The 25,620-nt window shown below is 53.5% G+C and overlaps 1 protein-coding gene across 4 annotated transcripts in view; it reads right to left on the bottom strand.

Annotated features, from left to right (window-relative positions):
* Positions 1 to 25,620, bottom strand: part of LOC132837026 (ankyrin-1-like) — a 262,828-nt gene that overhangs the window by 51,320 nt on the left and 185,888 nt on the right. For 3 of the 4 annotated variants that reach the window (XM_060856676.1, XM_060856675.1, XM_060856673.1), the window contains 8 exons: positions 20,611 to 20,683; positions 18,717 to 18,822; positions 18,171 to 18,267; positions 17,082 to 17,191; positions 16,602 to 16,670; positions 11,130 to 11,354; positions 8,459 to 8,613; positions 304 to 515 (listed from right to left, as the gene is read on the bottom strand). In XM_060856676.1, coding sequence (XP_060712659.1) covers positions 304 to 515; positions 8,459 to 8,613; positions 11,130 to 11,354; positions 16,602 to 16,670; positions 17,082 to 17,191; positions 18,171 to 18,267; positions 18,717 to 18,822; positions 20,611 to 20,683 — 1,047 coding nt within the window. The remainder of the gene's footprint in view (positions 1 to 303; positions 516 to 8,458; positions 8,614 to 11,129; positions 11,355 to 16,601; positions 16,671 to 17,081; positions 17,192 to 18,170; positions 18,268 to 18,716; positions 18,823 to 20,610; positions 20,684 to 25,620) is intronic. The other variant, XM_060856674.1, reaches the window with a different exon arrangement.

Below are 25,620 nucleotides of genomic sequence, written 5' to 3' on the forward strand. Positions count from 1 at the left end.
CCGCGGTCCGATAGCCGACCTCTGACCCACTCCCCCCGCGGTCCGATAGCCGACCTCTGACCCACTCCCCCCGTGGTCCGATAGCCGACCTCTGACCCACTCCCCCTGCGGTCTGATACACGACCTCTGACCCACTCCCCCCGCGGTCCGATACACGACCTCTGACCCACTCCCCCCCGCGGTCCGATACACGACCTCTGACCCACTCCCCCCCGCGGTCCGATACACGACCTCTGACCCACGCCCCCCCCCCGCGGTCCCATACACGACCTCTGACCCACTGCTGCCCTCCTGCAGCCTGACCTGGAGGCCGAGGCGAACTTTCTTGATGACAGCGGAGGCGGGGAAGGTGGCACGGACGTTGGGCACAACGGTGCTGTGGAGGACACCACCCTCCGGGCCGATCCAGACCACGTCCTGCCGGATCCGGGACACCACGGCAAAGTACAGCGGGAACTCGGTGCAAATAATTCGGCAGATCCTCTTCCTGTCCAGCTCCTCAGGGCAGTCCAGGTCTGGGGTGGGACAGAGCACATACTACAGTCAGGGCAGCGGGCAGGGTCCCACAGCACGTACCTCCATCCCCACAGCACGTACCTACAGTCCCACACACTCCAACAGCACGTACCGACATCCCCACACACTCCCACAGCACGTACCTCCATCCCCACACACTCCCACAGCACGTACCTACAGCCCCACACACTCCCACAGCACGTACCTACAGCGTCACACACTCCAACAGCACGTACCTACAGTCCCACACACTCCCACAGCACGTACCTACAGCCCCACACACTCCCACAGCACGTACCTACAGCCCCACACACTCCCACAGCACGTACCTCCATCCCCACACATCCCCACAGCACGTACCTACAGTCCCACACACTCCCACAGCACGTACCTCCATCCCCACACACTCCCACAGCACGTACCTACAGTGTCACACACTCCCACAGCACGTACCTACAGCCCCACACACTCCCACAGCACGTACCTACAGCGTCACACACTCCAACAGCACGTACCTACAGTCCCACACACTCCCACAGCACGTACCTACAGCCCCACACACTCCCACAGCACGTACCTACAGCCCCACACACTCCCACAGCACGTACCTACAGCCCCACACACTCCCACAGCACGTACCTACAGCGTCACACACTCCAACAGCACGTACCTACAGTCCCACACACTCCCACAGCACGTACCTACAGCCCCACACACTCCCACAGCACGTACCTACAGCCCCACACACTCCCACAGCACGTACCTACAGCCCCACACACTCCCACAGCACGTACCTCCATCCCCACACACTCCCACAGCACGTACCGACAGCCTCACACACTCCCACAGCACGTACCTCCATCCCCACACACTCCCACAGCACGTACCTACAGTGTCACACACTCCCACAGCACGTACCTACAGCCCCACACACTCCCACAGCACGTACCTACAGCGTCACACACTCCCACAGCACGTACCTACAGTCCCACACACTCCCACAGCACGTACCTACAGCCCCACACACTCCCACAGCACGTACCTACAGCCCCACACACTCCCACAGCACGTACCTCCATCCCCACACACTCCCACAGCACGTACCTACAGCCCCACACACTCCCACAGCACGTACCTACAGCCCCACACACTCCCACAGCACGTACCTACAGCCCCACACACTCCAACAGCACGTACCTACAGCCCCACACACTCCAACAGCACGTACCTACAGCGTCACAGACCCCCACCATGTCCCTACAGCGTGACAGTCTGTCTCTGGTACCTGTCACTACACCATTAGAGTACAGGTAGGTGGCGATTAGGAATATCTCAGGGGGAAATCGAGTTGTGTGTCTGTTCAGTGTGACGTTTACCACCCAGTTACACCTCTGGAGTTATTCCAGCATATTGTAACCCTGATAACCACCACCGCTCGTTGTGAAATCCCGGGACAAATATCTGCTGGGATTCTCCCACACCCCTCTCGCCGCCTGGGACACTCTTCATTCAGTGCTCCTCGGGATTGAGGGGCAACTCGGGACAGGGGTCAGGAAGTGGTTGGAGATCGTAACTGTAGGGGGTTACAATGTGATTGGAGTCAATTCGACGTTGTTAGCTGGAAGCTGTGTCAGCGCACACCCTGCTGGGTCAGGAGGAGACAAACCCAGTCTCACCCATCTCCCCGCTGGAGGGAGGTGGCTCTCCACGGTCAATGAGCCAGGAGTCTGGTTTCAAACATTGTCACACCTCAGGGAGGGGAGGGCAGGGTTACCTGGACGCTGGGTTTCAGGCCACAGGCTCTCCTCGCACCCCCCCATGTCTTACCCCCTCGAATCTGGCCTCTGCACAGGAGGGTGCGGCTGTGAGTGAGGCAGGGAGAGGGATCCAGGAGGGAGGGATGCAGGAGTTTCAGCCCCTCTCCAACAGGTTCAAGAGTTTCGAGGGGGTGGGAACAGGGATGGGAGGCAGGATGGGGGCTGACTGACCGCAGGGAGCCACTCAACGAGGAGGGAGAGAAAGGAAACATAGTTGAAATTGGGGGCAATATAATTCGAGGCGTAGGGACTATTCTCTGTCACCGGGATTGAGAGACCCCCCTCCAAGGGTGTCTCAGCTGGGCTGCAGAGGAATGGGAAGGGAAAGATCCAGGGATCGTGGTCCCTGTAGGTACCAACGATGCAGGTAAAACGAGAGCAGAGTTGAGGGACTCGAAATAGGTCAGAGTTGGGCTAAAAGGCTGGACCATGAAAGGAGATAATCTCCAGACCTGAGTCACGAGCTCATTGGCACAGGGGTCAGTAAGGTTAAGCAGGTCAATGCGTGGGTCCAAGATTGCTGGGGGAGAAATGGGTTTAAATCCAGGGGAGATTGGCACTGGGGAACAATGGACCTGTTCCGATGGGATTCGGGTCCGAGTGAATCACAGAGCTTGGGCTCGGAACTGAATGGGAGGGGTGTGCGGGAAGGGAGGGCAGAAGGTTCACTTCTGGGGAAATCGGAAACCTGAATTCAAGGAGGAGGTCAGAGTTCAAAACTCAGGAGAGCCATAAACAGGAGAGCGGATGGAAAGGGTTAGCCGTCAAACCTCAAGCACAAAGGACGAACAAATCACATTGAGAAGGGGGACGGTTAATACAGGACTGAAGGGGTTATATCTGAATGCACGCTGTGTGAGGAATAAGGTAACTGAACTTGTAGCACAGATCGAAATTGGCAGCTATGACATGGTGGACATCACAGCAAGGGGCTCAGGACTGGGAGCTGAATATTCAAGGGTATACATCCTCTCGAAAAGATAGGCAGCTGGGCAGAGGGGGTGGAGAAATCAGTGAGCCTTATCAGTCAGAAACAAAATGAAATCAATTAGTGAGACACCAAGGAGGGTCAGATCGTGTAGAATCTGTGGGGGGAGAGTTGAGGAACTGCAAAGGTTCAAGAAAAAAATGTAATTGGAGTTGTGGGCGGCCCGGTGGCCCAGTGGTTAGCACTGCTGCCTCACAGCACCAGAGACCCAGGTTCAATTCCCGCCTCAGGTAACTGTCTGTGTGGAGTTTGCACATTCTCCCCGTGTCTGCGTGGATTTCCTTCGGGTGCTCCGGTTTCCTCCCACAGTCCCAAAGATGTGCGGGTCAGGTGAATTGGCCATGCTAAATTGCCCGTAGTGTTAGGTTAAGGGGTAAATGTAGGGGTACGGGTGGGTTGCGCTTCGGCGGGTCGGTGTTGGGCCGAAGGGCCTGTTTCCACACTGTAAGTAATCTAATCTTATGTCCAGGTGTCCAAACAGAGTTGGGGTGTAAGACACACCAGGAGATGGGAAAGGCGAGGTTACAGTGACCATGAGGGATTTCGAGATGCAGGTGGACTGGGAAAATCAGGTTGGAAGTGGATTGCAAGAAAAGGAATTTGTGGAATGTCTATGAGATGGCTTTTTGGAGCAGCTTGTGGTGGAGCCCATTAGGGAACAGGCAATACTGGATTTAGTGTTGTGTAATGAGGCAGACTAGATAAGGGAGCTTCAGGTGACGTTACCCTGAGGAGGCAGTGATCATAATATGATTCAATTTGCTCTGCAATTTGAGAAGGAGAAGATAGGATCAAAGATTACTGTATTACAGCTGAATAAAGGCAACTACAGAGGCATGAGGGAGGAGCTGGGTAGAATTGACTGGGAAAGGAGCCTAGCAGGAAAGACAGTGGAACAGCAATGGCAGGAGTTTCTGGGAGTAATTTAGGAGACACGGCAGAGATTCATCCCAAGGAAAAAGCAGCATGGTACAGGGAGGATGAGGCGATCATGGCTGACCAGGGAAGTCAGTGATAGCATCAAAGCAAAAGAGAAAGCATGTAATGTGGGGAAGGGCAGTGGGGAGCCAGAGGATTGGGAAGCTTACAAAGACCAACAGAGGGTGACAATAAAGAAATAAGGAGGGAGAAGATTAAATATGAGGGGAAGCTCGCCAGTAATATAAAGGAGGACTGTAATAATTTCTTTCGATTTGTAAAGGCCAAAAGAGAGTCAAAAGTGGACATTGGATCGCTGGAAAATGGTGTTGGAGAGAGATTTGTAGGGAAACACGAAAATGGCTGAGAACTGAATAATTACTTTGCATCAGTCTTCATGGTGGAAGATATGAGTAATATCCCAAAACTTCAAGAGAGTGAGGGCGCAGAGCGGAGTATGGTGGCCATCACCAAGGAACAGGTGTGAGAAAAACTGAATGGCCTGAAGGTGGGTAAATCATCTGGCCCAGATGGACTACACCCAGAGTTCTGAGGGAGATAGCTGAAGAGATAGCAGATGCATTAATGATGGTGTTTCAGGAATTGCTAGAATCATGGAGGGTCCAAGAGGATTGGAAAATCGCGAATATGACATCCATATTTATAAAAGGCAAAAGACAGAAAATTACAGACTTATTAGCCGAACCTCAATCGTGGGTAAGGTTCTGGAATCTATTGTTCAGGTTGAGGTTTCCGATTTCTTGGAAGCTGGAAGTGAAAATAGGGCCAGGTTTCATCTGGGTGAGGTCACCCCTGATAAATCTGCTCGAATCCTTTGAAGAATTAATGAGCAGGTTAGACCAAGGAGTGCCAATGGATGTTATCGACCTGGACTTCAAGGAGACCTTTAACAAGGTGCCGCACAGGGGGCTACTGAGTGAGATAAGGGGCCCCATGGTGTTGGAGGCAAGGTGCTAGCACAGACAGAAGCCTGGCAGAAAGCAGAGCGGGGGGATAAAAGGATCCTTCTCAAGATAGCAGCTGGTGACAAGTGGTGTTCCACAAGGGTCAGTGTTGGGACTATAACTTTTCACTTTATACATGAGCCATCGAGATGAAGAAACTGAGGGCATTCTGGCTAAGTTTGCAGATGATACAAAGGGAGGGAGAGGGACAGGTAGCATTGAGGAGGCAGGGAAGTGGCAGAAGGATTTGGATAGGTGAGGCGAGTGGGCATAGAAGCGGCAGATGGAGGACAATGTGGGTAAGTGTGAGGTCATGCACTTTGGGACAGAGAATAGAGGCAGGGACTGTTTTCTCAATGGGGCGAAAATTCACAAGTCTGAAGTGCAGAAAGACTCAGGAGTTCTCAGTCCAGGATTCTCGCCAGGTAAACTTGCAGGCTGAGTCAGTAATTAGGACGGCAAATGCAATGATGGCATTTATTTTGAGAGGACTTGAATACCAAAGCAGGAATGTACTTCTGAAGCTCTATAAAGCTCTGGTCAGACCACATTTGGAGGATTGTGCACAGTTCTGGGCCCCATATCTCAGGAAGGATGGACTGGTCCCGGAGCGTGTTCAGAGAAGGTTCACGAGAATGATCCCGGGAATGATTGATGATCACCTTATTGGGATTGTATTATAGACCCCCCAATAGTCAGAGGGAAATTGAGAAACAAACTTGTCAGGAGATCTCAGCTATCTGTAAGAATAATAGGGTGGTTATGGTCAGGGATTTTAACTTTCCAAACATCGACTGGCGCTGCCATAGTGTTGAAGGTTTAGATGGAGAGGAATTTCTTAACTGTGTACAAGACAATTTTCTGATTCAGTATGTGGATATACCGACTAGAGAAGGTGCAAAACTTGACCTACCCTTGGGAAATAAGGCAGGGCAGGTGACTGAGGTGTCAGTGGGGGAGCACTTTGGGGCCAGCGACCATAATTCTATTCGTTTTAAAATAGAGATGGAAAAGGATAGACCAGATCTAAAAGTTGAAGTTCTAAATTGGAGAAAGGCCAATTTTGACGGTATTAGGCCAGAACTTTCAAAAGCTGATTGGAGGCAGATGTTCGCAGGTAAAGGGACGGCTGGAAAATGGGAAGCCTTCAGAAATGAGATAACAAGAAACCAGAGAAAGTATATTCCTGTCAGGGTGAAAGGGAAGGCTGGTAACTATAGGGAACGCTGGATGACTAAAGAAATTGAGGGTTTGGTTAAGAAAAAGAAGGAAGCATATGTCAGGTACAGACAGGATAGATCGAATGAATCCTTAGAAGAGTATAAAGAAAGTAGGAGTATACTTAAGAGGGAAATCAGGAGGGCAAAACGGGGACATGAGATAGCTTTGGCAAATAGAATTAAGGAGAATCCAAAGGTGTTTTACAAATATATTAAGGACAAAAGGGTAACTAGGGAGAGAATAGGGCTCCTCAAAGATCAGCAAGGCCGCCTTTGTGTAGAGCCACAGAAAATGGGGGAGATACTAAATGAATATTTTGCATCAGTATTTACTGTGGAAGAGGATATGGAAGATATAGACTATAGGGAAATAGATGGTGACATCTTGCAAAATGTCCAGATTACAGAGGAGGAAGTGCTGGATGTCTTGAAACTGTTAAAGGTGGATAAATCCCCAGGACCTGATCAGGTGTACCCGAGAACTCTGTGGGAAGCTAGAGAAGTGATTGCTGGGTCTCTTGCTGAGATATTTGTATCATCGATAGTCACAGGTGAGGTGCCGGAAGACTGGAGGTTGGCAAACATGGTGCCACTGTTTAAGAAGGGTGGTAAGGACAAACCAGGGAACTATAGACCAGTGAGCCTGACCTCAGTAGTGGGCAAGTTGTTGGAGGGAATCCTGAGGGACAGGATGTACATGTATTTGGAAAGGCAAGGACTGATTTGGGATAGTCACATGGCTTTGTGCGTGGGAAATCATGTCTCACAAACTTGCTTGGGTTTTTTGAAGAAATAACAAAGGAGATTGATGAGGGCAGAGCAGTAGATGTGATCTAAATAGACCTCAGTAAGGCGTTCGACAAGTTTCCCCATGGGAGACTGATTAGCAAAGTTAGATCTCATGGAATACAGGGAGAACTAGCCATTTGGATACAGAACTGGCTCAAAGGTAGAAGACAGAGGGTGGTGGTGGAGGGTTGTTTATCAGACTGAAGGCCTGTGACCAGTGGAGTGCCACAAGGATCGGTGTTGGGTCCACTACTTTTCGTCATTTACATAAATGATTTGGATGTGAGCATAAGAGGTACAGTTAGTTAGGTTTGCAGATGAGACCAAAATTGGAGGTGTAGTGGACAGCGAAGAGGGTTACCTCAGATTACAACAGGATCTGGACCAGATGGGCCAATGGGCTGGGAAGTGGCAGATGGAGTTTAATTCAGATAAATGGGAGGTGCTGCATTTTGGGAAAGCAAATCTTAGCAGGACTTGTACACTTAATGGTAAGGTCCGAGGGAGTGTTGCTGAACAAAGAGACCATGGAGTACAGGTTCATAGCTCCTTGAAAGTGGAATCGCAGATAGATATGATAGAGAAGAAGGCATTTGGTAAGCTTTCCTTTATCGGTCAGAGTATTGAGTACAGGAATTGGGAGGTCATGTTGCAGCTGTACAGGACATTGGTTCGGCCACTGTTGGAATATTGCGTGCAATTCTGGTCTCCTTCCTATCGGAAAGATGTTGTGAAACTTGAAAGGGTTCAGAAAAGATTTACAAGGATGTTGCCAGGGTTGGAGGATCTGAGCGATAGGGAGAGGCTGAACAGGCTGGGGCTGTTTTCCCTGGAGCATCGGAGGCTGAGGGGTGACCTTATAGAGGTTTATAAAATTATGAGGGGCATGGATAGGGTAAATAGGTAAAGTCTTTTCCCTGGGGTTGGGGAGTCCAGAACTAGAGGGCATAGGTTTAGGGTGAGAGGGGAAAGATATAAAAGAGACCTGAGGGGCAACGTTTTCACAGAGAGGGTGGTACGTGTGTGGAATGAGCTGCCAGAGGAAGTGGTGGAGGCTGATACAATTGCAACATTTAAGAGGCATTTGGAATGGGTATATGAATAGGAAGGGTTTGGGGGGATATGGGCCGGGTGTTGGCAGGTGGGACTAGATTGGGTTGGGATATCTGGGTCAGCATGGATGGGTTGGACCGAAGGGTCTGTTTCCGTGCCGTACATCACTGTGACTGTATAACACGCCTGTACCTTCGTCCATTCCGTTCAGAAGCTGCTCCAGCTGGTCGGTTCCGTAAGAATTCCTGTGATCCTTCCACATGGAGCCGTTTTCACTGCGCAAGACCACCAGCTCCCGGTCTGCATGGTCCACTGAGGCATAGTGAGGAATTTCCACAATGACAGGTCTAAACATGGCCAGGCAGATCGGGGAACGGGGACAGGGAGAGGGCGAGGGAGAGAGAACGTGAGAGACCGGGAGGGAGAGGGGAGAGAGAGAGAGAGAGAGAGAGAGACCGGGAGGGAGAGGGAGAGAGAGAGAGAGAACGTGAGAGACCGGGAGGGAGAGAGAGAGAGAGAGAGAGAGAGAGAGAGACCGGGAGGGAGAGGGAGAGAGAGAGAGAGAACGTGAGAGACCGGGAGGGAGAGGGAGAGAGAGAGAGAGAGAGAACGTGAGAGACCGGGAGGGAGAGGGAGAGAGAGAGAGAGAACGTGAGAGACCGGGAGGGAGAGGGAGAGAGAGAGAGAGAGAGAGAACGTGAGAGACCAGGAGGGGGAGGGAGAGAGGACGTGAGAGAGCAAAAGGGGGGGCGGGGGGGGAGAGAGAGAGAGAGAGAGAGAGACCATGAGAGACAGAATGAGGAAATAGAGGAGAGAGAGAATGTGACGGAGACCAGGAGAGAATATATATAAAGAGAGAAGAGAGAGAGACCGGGAGGGAGAGACAGAGAATGAGAGATACAGGGAGAGAGAGAGGGATGGAGAGCGGGAGAGAGGGATGGAGAGCGGGAGAGAGGGGGAGAGAGAGAAAGAGAGAGAGAGCAGGAGGGAGAGGAGAAGAGAGAGAGGGGTAGAGAGAGAGAGGGGGAAAGAGAGAGGGGGAAAGAGAGGGGGGGAAGAGAGAGGGAGGGAGAGAGAGAGAGGGAGAGAGAGAGGGAGAGAGAGATAGCGAAAGAGAAAGAAAGAGAGATATAGAGTGAGCGAGAGAGCGAGCGAAAGAGAGAGAAAGAGAGAGAGAAAAAGAGAGCAAGTGAGAAAGAGAGAGAGGGAGAAACAGAGAGAGAAAAAAGAGACAGAGAAAGACAGAGACAGAGAAAGAGAAAGACAGAGAGAGAAAGAAAGAAAGAGAGAGAGAACGAGAGAGAGAAGGAGCAGAATAAAGGGAAAAAGACAGAAAGGCAGGGTGGAGAGCAAAAACAGGAGGATGGAGAGAGGATGAAGGCTGTGTGTGTGAGAGAGAGAGAGAGAGAGAGAGTGTGTGTGTGTGTCTGCCTGTGCATGTGTGTCTGTGTCTGCCTGTGCCTGTATATGTGTGTGTGAGAGAGTGTGTCTGTGTCTGCCTCTGTGTGTGTGTGTGTGTGAGACTGTGCCTGCCTGTTTGTGTATGTGTGCCTGTGTCTGTCTGTGTGTGTGTGCGCGTGTGAGAGTGTGTGTGTGTGTGTGAGAGAGAGTGTATGCATGAGAATGTCAGTGTGTGTGTGTCTGTGTGTGAGAGAGTGTCTGTGTGTGTGAGAGTGTGTGTGTGTCTGTGTGTGTGTCTGTGTGTGTGTCTGTGTGTGTGTCTGTGTGTGTGTGCGTGTCTGTGTGAGAGTGTGTCTGTGTGAGAGTACGTGTGTGTCTGTGTGCGAGTGTCTGTATGCGCGCGTCTGTGTGTGTGAGTGTGTCTGTGTGAGCGTTTGTCTGTCTGTGTGAGTGTGTCTGTCTGTGAGAGAGTGTCTGTGTGAGTGTGTGTGTATCTGTCTGTGTGTGAGTGCGTGTGTCTGTGTGTGCGAGTGTGTCTGTCTATGTGCGTCTGTGTCTGTGTGTGAGTGAGTGTGTGCGTATCTGTGTGTGAGTGTGTGCGTATGAGTGTGAATCTCTGTGTGTGTGTGTCTATGTGAGTGTGTGAGAGTGTGTGTGTATGTTTGAGTGTATGAGAGTGCCTGTGTCTGAGTGTCTGTGTGTGTGAGTGTGTGTCTGTGGCTGTGCCTGAGTGTGTGTGTGTGTGTGTCTGCGTGTGCGTGAGAGTGGTCTGTGTGTGTGTGTGACTGTATGTGTCTGTGTGTATCTATGTTGTGTGTGTGTGTATGAGTATGTGTGTGCGAGTGTCTGTGTGTCTGTGTGTGTGTATTTGTGTGTGTTTGTGTGTGTCTGCATGTGTGAGAGAGTGGTCTGTGTGTGTGTGAGACTGTATGTGTCTGTGTGTATCTATGTTGTGTGTCTGTGTATGTGTGTGCGAGTGTCTGTGTGAGTGAGTGTGTGTCTGTGTGACTGTATCTGTGTGTGTGTGTGTCTGTGGGGGTGTGTGTGTGTGTGTGTGTGTGTGTGTGTGTGAGAGAGAGAGTGTGAGTGTGTGTGTGTTTGTGAGAGTGTGTGTGTGTGCAACTATGTTGTGTGTATGTGTGTGAGTGTGTGTGAGTGAGTGTGTGTCTGTGTGTGTGAGTGAGTATGGGTGTGTGTGTGAGAGCATCTATGTTGCGTGTATGTGTGTGTGTGTGTGTGTGTGAGTGAGTGTGTGTGTGTGAGTGAGTGTGTGTGTGTTTGTGAGAGTGTGTGTCTGTGTGTGTGAGTGTGAGTGAGTGAGTGAGTGAGTGAGTGAGTGAGTGAGTGAGTGAGTGAGTGAGTGAGTGAGTGAGTGTGTGTGTGTGTGTGTGTGTGTGTGTGTGTGTGTGAGAGAGAGACAGAGGGAGCAGGCCCTGGTCTGAGCGAGCCCTCCCGGCCTTACCCAAGGAAGTGGGTGCCAGCGGGTCCCAGTGCGATCACCCTGCAGCCCAGTCCTTCCCCCTCCACCAGGGGCGGTGGGCTGACCAGCTTCTGGGACTTGACCAAGCGACAGGTGATCCGTGTGGGAGCAGTGCAGGTCCGCGGTGGGATCACCACACGCAGACCGTTATGGCGGCTGGCCCTCATCGAACCGCCACGCGCATCCACCATGAAACTCACCAGGAACCTGCCGAGAGACCGTGACAAGGCATGAGGTACTGCCAGGAGGGGGGCAAGAGACATCCCCAGGGGTCACCACCCTACCCGGGGTCAGAGAGAGACATCAGGTCATCAGCTGGCCCTCATACAAGATGGGGCTAACCAGTCAATCCCATCAGGCCCTGCTTTCCAGTGCCCAGAGGGAGCCACTCAGCCCCTCAGGCCAGCACTACTATCCAACATCATCAGGCCTCACCCACACCACGACGGTGTCTGAGCTGCCTCACACCTGAACAACTCCGTCTTCCCAACCCCAGCTTGGACTCACAATCACCCCCCAGTGGTCACACCATTTCTCCTTTGGAGGGGAGGGGAGGGGAGGGGAGGGCACCAATGATCCCAGATTTCCATTTCAGCACCGAGGGAAAACTGAGGGGTAACATCGCCCTGGGGCTCCCCAAGGTGCATCTGCCTGGTCGCACTGTTCCTCATTGTCCCCATTACCTCCCTATCCCTGCTCGGGATGGGGAGGGGGCTGGGATCGGAATTTTCCTATCCCTGCTCCAGATGGGGAGGGGCCTAGGATGGGAGTCTCGCTATCCCTGCTCCGGATGGGGAAGGGGCTGGGAACGGAGTCTCCCTATCCCTGCTCCGGATGGGGAGAGGTCTGGGATGGGAGTCTCCCTATCCCTGCTCCGGATGGGGAGAGGTCTGGGATGGGAGTCTCCCTATCCCTGCTCCGGATGGGGAGAGGTCTGGGATCGGAGTCTCGCTATCCCTGCTCCGGATGGGGAAGGGGCTGGGATCGGAGTCTCCCTATCCCTGCTCGGGATGGGGTTGGGATCGGAGTCTCCCTCTCCCTGCTCCGGATGGGGAAGGGCCTGGGATCAGAGTCTCGCTATCCCTGCTCGGGATGGGGTTGGGATCGGAGTCTCCCTCTCCCTGCTCCGGATGGGGATGGGGCTGGGATTGGAGTCTCCCTATCCCTGCTCCGGATGGGGAAGGGGCTGGGATCGGAGTCTCCCTATCCCTGCTCGGGATGGGGTTGGGATCGGAGTCTCCCTCTCCCTGCTCCGGATGGGGAAGGGCCTGGGATCAGAGTCTCGCTATCCCTGCTCCGGATGGGGAAGGGGCTGGGATTGGAGTCTCCCTATCCCTGCTCCGGATGGGGAAGCGGGGGGGAATCACATGTCCGTGATTACAGACAGCCCCCAGACCCCACGGCTGACCTCACCCCACATTGCCGTCCAGCGGAGCTCCGGGGAGATATCCTGTATTCAGGCCATTCCCTGCCCTCCTGTGATCTCCCTCGCCCCAGCCCCTGCAGGCCTCAGGGCTCCAGGTGGAATGCTGCGAATTCCCATTTCCGTTCCCCCTCCAGCAGGAGGCGAGGGTGGTTAAGTGCCGCCTTGAACATGGAAGATTTGGCCGTGAGTAACTGAAGCTGCAGAAAGCCAGCGAGCAGAGAAATACCCCGACAGGGATAGACAGCGGGAACGCCGGAGCTCGGGAATGTTCCTCAGGGCTGGGGGGCTCTGGGCTCAGCGACTGAACGCAGGCTTCGGAGGGAGAGGGATTGGAGTGTGACCCACAGTGACACCCTGCTCCCCCACCCCATTCACATCGCCCACCATCCCCCCCCAATCTACACACACACACACACACACAGACACACACACACAGACAGACAGACACACACAGACACACTGACACAGATGCACACACACAGACACGCACACACACACACTGACACACACACAGACACAGATGCACACACACACAGACTCACGCACCCACACACACACAGAGACACACACACACACACACACGCACACAGACACACGCACACAGACACACACACACACACACACACACACACATGATGCGTCCTGGCCTCAGACCGGGAGTCATCTGTCCACAGCCTGGGCACAGCAGAACACAGCCAAGGGGCCCTCTCATCGTTGACCTGACCCCCACACACCCCACTTTCACCTCCTGCCCTTGCTCAGAGGTCATGCCTCCCACTGCAGCAGGGTCCAGTGTCAAGGCCCGCTCCTCTCTGACCTTCGGGCAACTCAAGAGCATTTGGTGTTCTGGCCATTCCTGTCAGTCAGCACGTGTGACACTGTCGGTGCTCCACTCCCACCCCTCCATCTCTCTCTATCTCTCTCTCATTTGTCCTGGGTTGACACTCAGGAGAAACCATTGGAGGGAAATTGTGACGGTGGGCTGAACACTTGTGTCCCTCCCTCCACAGATGCCGCAGAGCTTGCTGAGTTTCTCCAGCGCTTCAGCGATCATTCCCAGCATCCCCAGTGGACGGTCCGACTCCCGCTGCCCCTTGTCCTTCCCGATGGAAGTGGCCGCGGGGTTTGGAAGGTGCTGCCTGAGGGGCCCTGGGGGAGTTGCTGCAGTGCGTCTACTGCTGCTATTGAGCGTCGGGGGGGGGGGGGGGTGGAGGGAGTGGGGGGGGGGGGTTTGTGGGTGTGGGGACAATCGAGGAGGGGGGCTGCTTTATCCCTGGATGGTTCTCGAGTGTGGTTGGACCTGCCTCCCCCCCACCGTCCAGGGCAAGTGGGGAGTATTCCCTCACACACCCTCCTGACTTGAGCCTTGTCGATGGTGGGGACAGGCTTTGGGGGGAGTCAGGAGGGAGGGGGTGACTCACTGCGCGATTCCCAGCCTCTGAGCTGCTCTTGGGGCTGGCCCATTAGAATTCCTGGTTCGTGCTAACACCCAGGGTGTTGATGGTTGGGGAGGGGCAGTGGGGGGAGATCAGTCAAAGTCAACTGGCAATGGGCGAGATCGCCTCTTAACGGTGATGGCCATAGCCTGGCATTTGGGTGGCACTCGTGGTGTTGCCACTTGTCTGCCCAAGCCCGGACATCGTCCAGATCTTGTTGCAGTTGAGTACGGACTACTTCAGGGGTTGCGAATGGTGCTGACCAATGTGCAATGGGCAGTGAACAGCTGACCTTCTGGATGGTGGGGTGTGGGACACCACCCTGAGGGACTCCTGCAGCGATATTAGATTAGATTAGATTAGACTTACAGTGTGGAAACAGGCCCTTCGGCCCAACAAGTCCACACCGACCCGCCGAAGCGCAACCCACCCATACCCCTACATTAACCCCTTACCTAACACTACGGGCAATTTTAGCTTGGCCAATTCACCTGACCCGCACATCTTTGGACTGTGGGAGGAAACCGGAGCACCCGGAGGAAACCCACGCAGACACGGGGAGAACGTGCAAACTCCACACAGTCAGTAGCCTGAGTCGGGAATTGAACCCGGGTCTACAGGCGCTGTGAGGCAGCAATGCTAACCACTGTGCCACCGTGCCGCCCCTAAGTTGAGATGACGGAGCTCCAACAGGCCCGTTTTCCTGTGCGCCAGGCATGACGCCAACCAGCAGAGATCTTGCCTCACCCCCCCCACCCCCCTGGCTGCTACCCATTGGTTCCCGTTTTGATGCCACACTCAGCCTTGACGCCAACGATGGTCACTCTCTCCTCCTCCCTTCTGGAATTCAACTGGTTGATTAGATTAGATGAGGTTAGATTCCTGACAGTGTGGAAACAGGCCCTTGGGCCCAACAAGTCCACACCGACCCTCCGAAGAGCAACCCACCCAGACCCATTCATCCCTTCACCTCACACTACGGACAATTTAGCACGGCCAATCCACCCTAACCTGCACATCCCTGAGCACTATGGGTAATTTAGCATGGCCAATCCACCCTAACCTGCACATCCCTGAGCACTATGGGTAATTTAGCACGGCCAATCCACCCTAACCTGCACATCCCTGAGCACTATGGGTAATTTAGCATGGCCAATCCACCCTAACCTGCACATCCCTGAGCACTATGGGTAATTTAGCACGGCCAATCCACCCTAACCTGCACATCCCTGAGCACTATGGGTAATTTAGCACGGCCAATCCACCCTAACCTGCACATCCCTGAGCACTATGGGTAATTTAGCACGGCCAATCCACCCTAACCTGCACATCCCTGAGCACTATGGGTAATTTAGCATGGCCAATCCACCCTAACCTGCACATCCCTGAGCACTATGGGTAATTTAGCATGGCCAATCCACCCTAACCTGCACATCCCTGAGCACTATGTGTAATTTCCCATGGCCAATCCACCACAACCTGCACATCCCTGAGCACTATGGGTAATTTAGCATGGCCAATCCACCCTAACCTGCACATCTATGTGACTGTGGGAGGAAACCGGAGCACCTGGAGGAAACCCACGCAGACACGGGGAGAACGTGCAAACTCCACACAGTCAGTCGACTGAGGCTGGAATCGAACCCGAGACCCTGGCGCTGCGAGGCAGCGGTGCTAACCACTGAGCCACCGTACCGTGGTCCACGTTTGAACCAAGGCTGCGCTGGGTTCAGGAGCTGAGTGAGCCTGGCGGAACCCAAAGGTGGGCGTCACTGAGCACCCCTTCCCGTCATGTCGGGCGCTGACTGAGAGGAGACTGATGAGGCGGCCATTCGTCCAGCTGAATTTGTCCTGCTTTTGTGGCGGAGGGCATACCTGGGCAGTTCTCCACACTGTCAGGGAAGATGCCAGTATTCGGGACCAGCTGGGCTGAGGGGAGGTTTCCTTGCTCATATTCAAGCTGAAGTCATGAGACATCAAGAGCCAACGCTGAGGACTCCCAGGACCCCTCCCTCCCGGCTGGGTGCCGCTGGTGGGACAGGACATTCCCAGGAATGGTTATGGTGGTATCTGTCACATGGTCTGGAAGGTATGGTTTCCTGAGTGTGACTCGGTCAGGCTGTTGCTTGCTCAGTCTGGGAGACAGCTCTCCCAAGTAAGGGCAGATTTTGCCGCGTTTCCTGGCATCGCTCCTGGCTGCCTTCAGCAGTTGCCGGGCCCCATCCCGTCTCTTGGGACAGTTTGGGACGACGGGCTGAGAGGTCGTTGGGGAATGTCCGGAGGGCCTTCCCCAGTGGGGTCTGTAGTCACCTGCAGCTACCGAGGGTCCCGGCTCCTGATGTGGGGTGGGGGAGGGGGGGCGGTTGCGGGGAGACAGGGGGCAAACCTGCTGGGTATCCCGGTGCCCTCAATCCCAACAGGACCAGCTGCCGCGGGTTGGGGGACGGGAAACGGGTTTCCCTGCAGCAGCACGGTCTGGAATGGGGTGAAGCTGGGGGGGGAAAGGGGGTTGAGAGACGGGAGAGAGGTGCAGGTTGAAGCTGCCAAGGACAGGCTGAGAGTAGCAGCAGCGACTGGCTAGGCCTCACTTACCCTGACCGGACAGGGCTGCTGAGTGGATGGGCAGTGGGACTTTCCAGCCCTGGACTGCTGGTGACAATGCTAGGGGAGCAGGGTGGGGGCAGGGGGGAAGAGAAACAGACAGTGAGTGAGCCCAGATTCACACAGGGCTCCCCTCCTCCGAGCGAGAGAGGGAGGGAGGCCACAAGACAAACAGAAAGGGTGAGACAGAGAGAGAGAGAGAGGCGACGGTGCATACTGAACTGCACATGGACTCTGCAATCTCACTTACCCAGTGAGGACAGCCCTGGGTCTGTCTGGGGAGCTCGTGCTCTCCGGCACATCCCAGGCTGCTGTCAGGATTTCGCTGGTGGAACAGAGCGAGAGATTGTGTGACGGGGCGGGGGGGGCGGTCTGCAGACAGAGAGAGAGAGCGGCCTGTACTCTCAGGCAGAGGGACACACACACAGACACACACACACACACACACAGACAGACGGACGCCTCACTCACCCTGTGTGGATGGGGCTGGCGATGGGGCTGATGTTGTCAGACGTCTCCGTCGCTGGGCTGCCGGGTGTGAAGGAATCTTCGTCGACGTCTTTGGACGCTGACACAGGCGGCTGCCTCCCGCAGACACAGACAGACAGACAGACAGACGGGAGGACACACAAAGGCAGATGTGAAAATCGAGAGGGAATGACTGTTCCTGGTCGCAATCAGAATTGGTGGGGGTGGGGGCCAAGGTTCTAAGGGTGATGGGCAAAATACAAATGTTCTGCGGCAGTGAGGAATCTTTCCATCCCCGGCCCCCACCCCCTCCCCAGTTGGTTCATGGGATGGCCGCCATCTTGTTTTTAAGTTCATTTGTGGGTCGTGGGTGTCACTGGCTGGGCCCAGCATTTATTGCCCTGTTCCCCCCCTAACTGCCCCCTTGAGAAGGTGGGGGGGGGGGGGTGAGCTGCCTTCCTGAACCGCTGCGGTCCCGTGTGGTGTAGGGACCCGCCCAACACACAACACACCCTGAGGGAGGGAGTCCCAGGGATTCTGACCCAACGGCCGATATATTTCCGAGTTGTGGAGGGTGGGGGGTTCGGAGGGGAACTTGCCAGGGGTGGGAGGGGGGGTGGTGTTCCCATGTACCTGCTGCCCCTTGTCCTCCAAGATGGAAGTGGCCGTGGGGTTTGGAAGGTGCTGTCTGAGGAGCCTGGGGGAGTTGCTGTAGATGGTACCCACTGCTGTTACTGAGCGTCAGGGGGGGTGTGGAGGGAGTGGGGGGGTTTGTGGGTGTGTGGACCATCGAGGGGGGGGGGGTGCTGCTTTGTCCCTGGATGGTGTGGAGCTTCTCCAGTGTTGTTGGAGCTGTTCCCCCATCCAGGGCAAGTGGGGAGTATTCCCTCCCAGGGGGATCTGAGGACTGATACTGAACGGAAACGATTCCAGGGGAAAGCCGGAGGGGCATGGGTGGGTGGGAGAGGGGGGGAGGGAAGAGTTCCCACACCGAGGGAGGCTGGGGAGCAGGAGGCCCAAGTTTCCCAGCTGTGCCCCCTTGGTGGGGAGTGGGGTCGTTCACGCCGTTCCCCCCCACCCCAACCCCTGTACCTGGTGCTGCTGCGTTTGCTGTGTGACAACTTGCTCCTTGGGCACTGCCACTTCCAGGGCGGCGAGGGGCATCCTCTGGATGGCGGGAGAGCAGGACCTGGCAAGGGGTTCCGAAAAAGAAAAACAAAGTCAAGACAAAAAAAAAAGAGTCGCTCGGCCCCTCGCCAACCTGTTGCCCCCTTCCTCGTCTCCAACGCCCCACCACCATGATCCAGACTCTTCTAGGGAGTCATGCCCTCATCCCTCCCGCGCCTCGCCCCGTCTCCCTCCCCTCGGGCAGCTGAGGATCTCAAAGGCCCTCACTCAGACAGGCACAGAGCCCCCTACCCCCCGCCCTGGCACCATGCTGAGGAATCGTTCCCTGGCACAGAGAGGGAGCCGGGCGGTGCTGAGCAGGGTGAGGCTGTGAAGGGGAGATATCCGGGCCTAGGAATTGAAGGCCACTCTGTCAGCTGTCCAGCCAGCTGAGCTAAGCGGCCCCTCCTGTTCCCACCCGCCCCCCCCCCCCACCCCAGCGCTCCCCCTCCCCGACACGGTCCTGCTTACTCATCGAGGTCAGCTGCCTTGGCGGTCAGCAGCAAATCGTCCTCCTGTTCCTTCGAGTCGTCCAACTTCAGGTCCTTTCCCGTGTCCCCTCCGAGGCCATCCTCACCTGGACACCACACACAACACTCGTCACGTCACAGGGCTGGACAGCAGGGAAACAGACCCTTCGGCCCAACCCCGTCCATGCTGACCCAGATATCCCAACCCGATCTAGTCCCACCTGCCAGCACCCGGCCCATATCCCTCTAAACCCTTCCTATTCATATACCCATCCAAATGCCTCTTGAATGTTGCAATTGTACCAGCCTCCACCACATCCTCTGGCAGCTCATTCCATACACGCACCACCCTCTGTGTGAAAAAGTTCGGTCTCTTTTATATCTTTCCCCTCTCACGCTAAACCTATGCCCCTCTCGTTCTGGACTCCCCCACCCCAGGGAAAAGACTTTGCCTATTTACCCTATCCATGCCCCTCATAATTTTGTAAACCTCTATAAGGTCACCCCTCAGCCTCCGACGCTCCAGGGACAACAGCCCCAGCCTGTTCAGCCTCTCCCTGTAGCTCAAACCCTCCAACCCTGGCAACATCCTTGTAAATCTTTCCTGAACCCTTTCAAGTTTCACAACATCTTTCCAATCGGAAGGAGACCAGAATTGCACACGATATTCCAACAGTGGCCTAACCAATGTCCTGTACAGCCGCAACATGACCTCCCAACTCCTGTACTCAATACTCTGACCAAGAAAGGAAAGCATACCAAACGCCGCCTTCACGACAGAGAAGACCCAAGAGAGGGCAGCAGTGACTGCAGAGAGAGATATTCCTCCTCCATTCCCACTCTACACCAGGCCGGCCGGTACCAGCTGGGACCAACCACTCACCCAGTTCTTACACACATGCACATACATACATGCAGGCACACGCACAGGCACATGTACACACACACACAGGCACACGCGCACACAGGCACAAGCACAGGCAAACGCAAACGCACACACAGGGACATGCAGGGTCACACACAGGCACATGCGCACACACAGGCGCATGCACACTCACATACGCGCACACACAGGCACATGCACACACACACATACACACAGGCAAATGCACAGACACATATACACACAGGCACACGCGCGTGCGTGCACACACAGGCACACACATACGCGCACACACTCAGACACACAGGCACTCTTAGACACACAGACACAGACAACACACACACAGAAAAACAAACACCCAGACACTCAGTCACACACACATGCTCTCAGTCAGACACACACACACACACACACAGACACCCATGCTCTCAGTCAGTCAGATACACTGACAGACACCCACGCTCTCAGTCAGTCAGACACACAGACAGACACCCATGCTCTCAGTCAGTCAGACACCCATGCTCTCAGTCAGTCAGACACACACACACATGCTCTCAGTCAGACACACACACACACACACACACACACAGACACCCACGCTCTCAGTCAGTCAGACACACTGACAGACACCAACGCTGTCAGTCAGTCAGACACACAGACAGACTCCCATGCTCTCAGTCAGTCAGACACACACACCCACGCTCTCAGTCAGACACACACACACACACAGACACCCACGCTCTCAGTCAGTCAGACACACTGACTGAGAGCGTGGGTGTCTGTCTGTCAGACACACACACACACACCCACGCTCTCAGACGGACACACACACACACACACACACACACACACACACACACACAATCACAGACACCCACCCACACAATCACAGACACCCACCCACACAATCACAGACACCCACCCACAGACACACACCATAACCCCATGGACACAGTGCCTGAGGTGGGATCGAGTTTTCTCTCGAGGTGGCGAGCAGGATTGGATCACTCACCTTCATCCTCCGAAACGTCCAAGATTTCATCCACCGTTTCCGGAAAGCTGAGCCTGTGCTTCTCTGTTCCTGCCTGTGGGGCAAAGCCAGACACTGGGGGGGGTTAGTGCCATCACAGCAGCAGGGGGAGAGCTGGGGACACGTTGCACCCAGTAGGACCCCCTCGCTGTCTTCGCCTCCCATCACCACCCTCTGTACTGGACCCAGCTGCTCCCTGAACATCAGTCAGGCTCGAACCAGGGAACCCAGTCACGATTCAAGGAAACAGTCTCTCTCTCTCTCCCCCCCTCGTACTGCTCTCAATGTGAACATTTACAATAGCACACCTCATGGACCTCTGTGGAAACGCAGTATTCCAAAGGGTGACCACCACCGCAAGTAGGAAACAACCCAGCCGTCTCTCTGTTTTCTCCCAGGGAACCATTGAAGGGGGGGAGAACGGACTCTCTGAGGGACTTGGAGACGCACACTGTCATCGCGATCCCAGTCGATGGTGGGTTGGTCTGATCCCTGAGTGAAACCTCGGGATTTTGTTTTAGGATGAGACGGCCTTTTCAGTTACCTCGCGGCGTGTGCAGGTTTGGTGTTGCCAATGCCAAAACAAAAAGAGCCAAGTTCGTCACTCCAAAGACATAAACGGGCAATGACATGAAACAAAGGATCGAGGAGTTGAAAGAGTTAGAGAAACACAGTCAAAAGGTAATCTCAATCATTCCAAAACGTTCTTCAGAAGGAATCACTCCCACTGAGTTTGAGTGTGAGTTCAACTCACAGCCGAGAGAATCTGAGTGTCTCTCTTAGGAGCCCACCAGAGCTCAAACTTTCTCAGCTTTGAATAATGCCTCCAGATAGAGTCACAAAGATGGACAGCATGGAAACAGTCCATGCCGAGCAGATATCCCAACCCAATGTGTGATGTTTCTCTCTCTCTCTCTCTCACTGACAGAGCGATGTTTCTCTCTCTCTCTCACACTGACGGGGTGATGTTTCTCTCTCTCTCTCTCTCTCACTGACGGAGTGATGTTTCTCTCTCTCTCACTGACGGAGTGATGTTTCTCTCTCTCTCTCTCTCTCACACTGATGGAGTGATGTTTCTCTCTCTCACTGACGGAGTGATGTTTCTCTCTCTCACACACTGACGGAGTGATGTTTCTCTCTCTCTCTCACACACACTGATGGAGTGATGTTTCTCTCTCTCTCTCACACACACTGATGGAGTGATGTTTCTCTCACTCTCTCACACTGATGGAGTGATGTTTCTCTCTCTCTCTCTCACTGACGGAGTGATGTTTCTCTCTCTCACACACTGACGGAGTGATGTTTTTCTCTCTCTCTCACACACACTGATGGAGTGATGTTTCTCTCACTCTCTCACACTGATGGAGTGCTGTTTCTCTCTCTCACACACACTGATGGAGTGATGTTTCTCTCACTCTCTCACACTGATGGAGTGCTGTTTCTCTCTCTCACACACACTGACGGAGTGATGTTTCTCTCTCTCACACACTGATGGAGTGATGTTTCTCTCACTCTCTCACACTGATGGAGTGATGTTTCTCTCTCTCACACACTGACGGAGTGATGTTTTTCTCTCTCTCTCACACTGACGGAGTGATGTTTCTCTCTCTCTCTCACACACACTGATGGAGTGATGTTTCTCTCTCTCTCACACTGACGGAGTGACGTTTCTCTCACTCTCTCTCTCTCTCTCACACTGACGGAGTGACGTTTCTCTCACTCTCTCTCTCTCTCACACACTGATGGAGTGATGTTTCTCTCTCTCTCTCTCTCACACACACACTGACGGAGTGATGTTTCTCTCTCTCACACTGACGGAGTGATGTTTCTCTCTCTCTCTCTCACACACTGACGGAGTGATGTTTCTCTCTCTCTCTCTCTCACACACACACTGACGGAGTGATGTTTCTCTCTCTCACACTGACGGAGTGATGTTTCTCTCTCTCACACTGACGGAGTGATGTTTCTCTCTCTCTCTCTCACACTGACGGAGTGATGTTTCTCTCTCTCTCTCTCTCACACACTGACGGAGTGATGTTTCTCTCTCTCTCACACACTGACGGAGTGATGTTTCTCTCTCTCTCTCACACTGACGGAGTGATGTTTCTCTCTCTCTCTCTCTCACACACTGACGGAGTGATGTTTCTCTCTCTCTCTCTCACACTGACGGAGTGATGTTTCTCTCTCTCTCTCTCTCACACACTGACGGAGTGATGTTTCTCTCTCTCTCTCTCACACTGACGGAGTGATGTTTCTCTCTCTCTCTCACACTGACGGAGTGATGTTTCTCTCTCTCTCTCTCTCACACACTGACGGAGTGATGTTTCTCTCTCTCTCTCTCACACTGACGGAGTGATGTTTCTCTCTCTCTCTCTCTCACACACTGATGGAGTGATGTTTCTCTCTCTCTCTCACACACTGACGGAGTGATGTTTCTCTCTCTCTCTCTCTCACACACTGACGGAGTGATGTTTCTCTCTCTCTCTCTCACACTGACGGAGTGATGTTTCTCTCTCTCTCTCTCTCACACACTGACGGAGTGATGTTTCTCTCTCTCTCTCTCTCACACACTGATGGAGTGATGTTTCTCTCTCTCTCTCACACACTGACGGAGTGATGTTTCTCTCTCTCTCTCTCTCACACACTGACGGAGTGATGTTTCTCTCTCTCTCTCTCACACACACACTGACGGAGTGATGTTTCTCTCTCTCTCTCTCACACTGACGGAGTGATGTTTCTCTCTCTCTCTCTCTCACACACTGACGGAGTGATGTTTCTCTCTCTCTCTCTCACACTGACGGAGTGATGTTTCTCTCTCTCTCTCTCTCACACACTGACGGAGTGATGTTTCTCTCTCTCTCTCTCACACTGACGGAGTGATGTTTCTCTCTCTCTCTCACACTGACGGAGTGATGTTTCTCTCTCTCTCTCTCTCACACACTGACGGAGTGATGTTTCTCTCTCTCTCTCTCACACACTGACGGAGTGATGTTTCTCTCTCTCTCTCACACTGACGGAGTGATGTTTCTCTCTCTCTCTCTCTCACACACTGACGGAGTGATGTTTCTCTCTCTCTCTCTCACACTGACGGAGTGATGTTTCTCTCTCTCTCTCTCTCACACACTGATGGAGTGATGTTTCTCTCTCTCTCTCACACACTGACGGAGTGATGTTTCTCTCTCTCTCTCTCTCACACACTGACGGAGTGATGTTTCTCTCTCTCTCTCTCACACTGACGGAGTGATGTTTCTCTCTCTCTCTCTCTCACACACTGACGGAGTGATGTTTCTCTCTCTCTCTCTCTCACACACTGATGGAGTGATGTTTCTCTCTCTCTCTCACACACTGACGGAGTGATGTTTCTCTCTCTCTCTCTCTCACACACTGACGGAGTGATGTTTCTCTCTCTCTCACTCACACACACACTGACGGAGTGATGTTTCTCTCTCTCTCTCTCACACTGACGGAGTGATGTTTCTCTCTCTCTCTCTCTCACACACTGACGGAGTGATGTTTCTCTCTCTCTCTCTCTCACACACTGACGGAGTGATGTTTCTCTCTCTCTCTCTCACACACACACTGACGGAGTGATGTTTCTATCTCTCACACTGACGGAGTGATGTTTCTCTCTCTCTCTCTCTCACACACTGACGGAGTGATGTTTCTCTCTCTCACACACACTGACGGAGTGATGTTTCTCTCTCTCTCTCTCACACTGACGGAGTGATGTTTCTCTCTCTCTCTCTCACACACACACTGACGGAGTGATGTTTCTCTCTCTCACACACACACTGATGGAGTGATGTTTCTCTCTCTCTCACACACACTGACGGAGTGATGTTTCTCTCTCTCTCTCACACTGACGGAGTGATGTTTCTCTCTCTCTCTCACACTGACGGAGTGATGTTTCTCTCTCTCTCTCTCTCACACACTGACGGAGTGATGTTTCTCTCTCTCACACACACACTGACGGAGTGATGTTTCTCTCTCTCTCTCACACTGACGGAGTGATGTTTCTCTCTCTCTCTCACACACACACTGACGGAGTGATGTTTCTCTCTCTCTCTCTCACACTGACGGAGTGACGTTTCTCTCTCTCTCTCTCACACTGACAGAGTGATGTTTCTCTCTCTCTCTCTCTCTCACACTGATGGAGTGATGTTTCTCTCTCTCTCTCTCTCACTGACAGAGTGATGTTTCTCTCTCTCTCTCTCTCTCACTGACAGAGTGATGTTTCTCTCTCTCTCTCTCTCACTGACGGAGTGATGTTTCTCTCTCTCTCTCTCTCACTGACAGAGTGATGTTTCTCTCTCTCTCACTGACAGAGTGATGTTTCTCTCTCTCTCTCACACACTGACGGAGTGATGTTTCTCTCTCTCTCTCTCTCACACACACACTGACGGAGTGATGTTTCTCTCTCTCACACTGACGGAGTGATGTTTCTCTCTCTCTCTCTCTCACACACTGACGGAGTGATGTTTCTCTCTCTCACACACACTGACGGAGTGATGTTTCTCTCTCTCTCTCTCACACTGACGGAGTGATGTTTCTCTCTCTCTCTCTCACACACACACTGACGGAGTGATGTTTCTCTCTCTCACACACACACTGACGGAGTGATGTTTCTCTCTCTCTCTCTCTCACACACTGACGGAGTGATGTTTCTCTCTCTCTCTCACACTGACGGAGTGATGTTTCTCTCTCTCTCTCACACTGACGGAGTGATGTTTCTCTCTCTCTCTCACACTGACGGAGTGATGTTTCTCTCTCTCTCTCTCACGCACACACTGACGGAGTGATGTTTCTCTCTCTCTCTCTCACACTGACGGAGTGATGTTTCTCTCTCTCTCTCTCACACTGACGGAGTGATGTTTCTCTCTCTCTCTCTCTCACACACTGACGGAGTGATGTTTCTCTCTCTCTCTCTCTCACACACTGACGGAGTGATGTTTCTCTCTCTCTCTCTCTCTCTCACACTGACGGAGTGATGTT

This window comes from Hemiscyllium ocellatum, chromosome 48 (genome assembly GCF_020745735.1).
Source record: "Hemiscyllium ocellatum isolate sHemOce1 chromosome 48, sHemOce1.pat.X.cur, whole genome shotgun sequence".
Classification (NCBI taxonomy): Eukaryota; Metazoa; Chordata; class Chondrichthyes; order Orectolobiformes; family Hemiscylliidae; genus Hemiscyllium; species Hemiscyllium ocellatum.